Source organism: Austrofundulus limnaeus, unplaced genomic scaffold, assembly GCF_001266775.1.
Source record: "Austrofundulus limnaeus strain Quisiro unplaced genomic scaffold, Austrofundulus_limnaeus-1.0 Scaffold313, whole genome shotgun sequence".
Lineage (NCBI taxonomy): Eukaryota > Metazoa > Chordata > Actinopteri > Cyprinodontiformes > Rivulidae > Austrofundulus > Austrofundulus limnaeus.
Window position 1 is genome coordinate 429,548 of NW_013952715.1, and position 3,267 is coordinate 432,814.

Genomic DNA, 3,267 nt, shown 5'->3' on the forward strand with positions numbered 1-3,267 from the left:
CAACAACACTTTGTGCCTCATATTTAACACAAGTAATATTTTAACATCTCTGACTTGCCCAATTTTTAAACCAATTTTAATTTCACTTTCATAGTTTTAACTTAAACTACTCGTAGTTTTAAATTTCTTGGATGTTCATAGAAATTAGGGCTGCAACTAACGATTATTTTAATAATCGATTAGTCGTCGATTAATTGATTAATCGTTGCAGCCCTAGTAGAAATGATTTTTAACAGCTTCAAGCCAAGATTCTGATGTTTCTGTACAAACACATCTATGTTTAACTAAAATAATTTGTAGTAATTAAAGTATAAAACCGGGGTTGAGTTTAAGAGATGAATGAACCAGTTGGCGGGCCGAACTTTGGTCACTCGTGGGCCAGGTGTGGCCCATGGGCCGCCAGTTGAATAGCCCTGAGCTAGTGTAAATTAAGTGTACGGCTTGGTTAGATGGACAAGTTTTGCAGTTTCAGAGCTATAAACAGGACATAAGTGTATTTTATATCAACTAATAAATAATAATAATTGAAAAACTTGAGGCGAGCAAGAACGTTTTCTGTAGATCATTTTTTCCCCCCATGGTTATGTCGTCTTCACAAAATAATGAGCGTTTTCTCGAGAAAACGCTCATCGTTGGGAGGAAAAATTGATCTGCTGAAAAGGCCTGCTCTCCAGTAAAAGAAGAAGAAGTTTGAAATGAAGAAACTTCAGTGTTTCCAATCTTTGTCCAACCGTGTCCTCCTCCTGCAGTGGCCATCAACCTGATCGTGCAGCACATCCAGGACATTCTGAACGGCGGACCAAACAAGCGTCACAATGGCTGCATGAACGGCCTCGGCACCCCTCGGCAGCGGCGGACGTCCGAGTCGAGCAGCCGCCCCCACTGACCTCCCCCGCCCCGACCCCCCCACTCCGCACACACCTCTCCCCACGGAGCAGAGGGGTGTCGCGCTGTAAATAAGCCCACCTGGCATCGCTGTATTTAACAGGGGAAAGAGACAAAGAGTTGAAAGGCCTTTGTGTTCTGACTAATCACTTTCAAAGTGTTCGTAAAGGTGGATTAGGATTTCTGTTTGGAGGACGAAGGTCTTATTTAAGGCTCAGGCTTAGTTTTCCTCCCTAATATATATATTTTTTGTGTTTCCTGCTGCTCCAGGCGCCTCTTGCCAAGAATCAACAAAGAAAAGGTGAAACTAATTTTATTGTTTGATAAAACTTGAACTCCTGATGTGTGGAGCGTGTCACAGGAGGGTTAGAACCATCAGGGATGTTTTGACAATCTGAGGAGTGTTGTTGAGGATTTAGGTGTTTTTTTTGAGTGTACAACATTCAGTGTTTGTGATTAAAGGAACTTGTCAGTGCTGTTCACGTGAAGACGGCGAGTATCACGTCACATAAGGCCGACACTGGAAGGTTTTACTCTGCTGCTTCCCAGAAATTATTTATTTGTGGATTTCTTGTCGAATTAATTTAAATAAATTTATTTATCCCCGTCTCAGAATGAATGAAAAAATTGGATTAATTGTATTTTCTTGAAGAAAAAGAAAACAAAACTCCTCTTACCTCCAAATTTAGCTGATTTCTGGGATCACAAAAAACAAACTCAGGTGAAAACCAGGCGATGTGGCGTGTTTGATGGGAGGGATGGTCATTCCAGGTGTGTGGCAGAAACCCAGAATGCCTCAGAATTCACCTCAGGTTCACATGCACAGTATTTACACTCAGAACCAGTCTCTGGTTCCACAAAGCCGGACCGATCTACACATCTGTGTTGTGTTTGGTGCAAATGAATGAATGAGTTGGACTGTATGAAAGTAGCATCGGGAGCTGAATTGTGATGATTTGAAGATGTCAGTTTTTTTAATGGAAAATAAACTGATGCTGATCATCTATTTGTCTTCAGTGGTTATTTTGGTGTGGTTTGTTTTGTGTAAAATAAAAAAAATGAAATGCTTAAATAAATTTACAGTACTTCTATATACCTGTATTTGGGATGTCACTGCTTCATTCTTAGGGATAAATGATTTATTTTCATTTTTATGTGTTTAATAAAATAGTTTTCCTAATGAAATTACACTTATTGAATTTGAAAACATTTTAAAACGTCAAACACGTTTTGCCTTTGGTCAGGCTGTTTGTCCCTTCAGTGTTGCCGTAAAGTAGGAAGATGTGGCTGACGGAAATTTGTATTTTAATTCTGTCAATAAATAAAAATAGTTGTATTAAGCTGTTTAGTAGAGTAAGCATCTATGAGATAATGAAAATATTATATAATACACGACTGTCATATAATTAAAAAAACTCACTTAGCACACGCCGCCACAATAACACGTCAAAACAAGCATTTTGGTTTAGAAGTTTGAATTTCCAAGGGGACGTGAACGCATCAGGATTTGTCATCGAATGAGCGTCAAGATGGTGGTATGTGTGTCTGCACAAACTGAGAATACATTCCCATGTTTAAGGCTAGTTTTAACTGTTTTTTGTTTGTTTTAATGCACGACAGAAGTTTGGCCTCCAGTTTAAAGCCACTTTGGAGAATGTAACCAACGTGAGACCACTGGGTGAGGACTTCCGCTGGTTTTTAAAGGTAGAATGGCTAATAAAGTTAGCATGTTGTTAGCGAATTTCATGCTGTTCGAGTATTTATTCTGTTCATTTGTCAGAAAACAGAAGGTGTTTATGTTGACTCAGCTGTCCAGATGTGTCAAACTACTGTTTTGTTTTCCTTCTCATTCAGCTCAAGTGTGGAAACTGTGGTGAGGTTCCAGATAAATGGCAGTATGTGACCCTGGTGGTGAGAATAATCTGACTTCTGTTTGCAGATTAGCAATGATTCATAAGGATATAAATATAATATAATATATATATATATAAACATGTTTTGTTTGTGTGTTCCCAGGAAAGCGTGCCATTAAAAGGAGGCAGAGGAAGTGCCAGCATGGTGCAGAAATGTAAACTTTGTGGCAGAGAAAATTCAATTGGTACACAAAGATATCTCATTACAGTTTTAAAATAATCTATGATAAAAGACTGGATTTATAAAGCTACAAGTTTTCTCTACAGATATCCTCAGAGACACAACTACACCTTATAATGTAAGTAAGCCCCTGTTCACACACACAGAGTTTATTGCATCAGCACACACACCAATAACCTTTTATTTTTCATAATGTCAGTGAAAACAAGCTGCACTTTGTACAAGACTTTCACTAACACACACACACACACACACACACACACACACACACACACACACACACACACA

At 38.8% G+C, this 3,267-nt stretch overlaps 2 protein-coding genes across 3 annotated transcripts in view; both read left to right on the forward strand.

Annotated features, from left to right (window-relative positions):
• The window catches only part of uck2b (uridine-cytidine kinase 2b), a 10,429-nt gene extending 8,538 nt beyond the window's left edge, over nucleotides 1-1,891 (forward strand). For both annotated transcript variants that reach the window (XM_014021981.1, XM_014021982.1), the window contains exon 7: nucleotides 750-1,891. In XM_014021981.1, coding sequence (XP_013877435.1) covers nucleotides 750-886 — 137 coding nt within the window. In that variant the 3' untranslated portion in view covers nucleotides 887-1,891. The remainder of the gene's footprint in view (nucleotides 1-749) is intronic.
• A 470-nt stretch (nucleotides 1,892-2,361) lies between these two features.
• The window catches only part of czib (CXXC motif containing zinc binding protein), a gene marked incomplete in the record, with an annotated part of 3,254 nt that continues 2,348 nt past the window's right edge, over nucleotides 2,362-3,267 (forward strand). Inside the window, 5 exon segments of the mRNA XM_014021973.1 lie at nucleotides 2,362-2,420; nucleotides 2,506-2,589; nucleotides 2,740-2,796; nucleotides 2,902-2,983; nucleotides 3,066-3,097. Coding sequence (XP_013877427.1) covers nucleotides 2,403-2,420; nucleotides 2,506-2,589; nucleotides 2,740-2,796; nucleotides 2,902-2,983; nucleotides 3,066-3,097 — 273 coding nt within the window.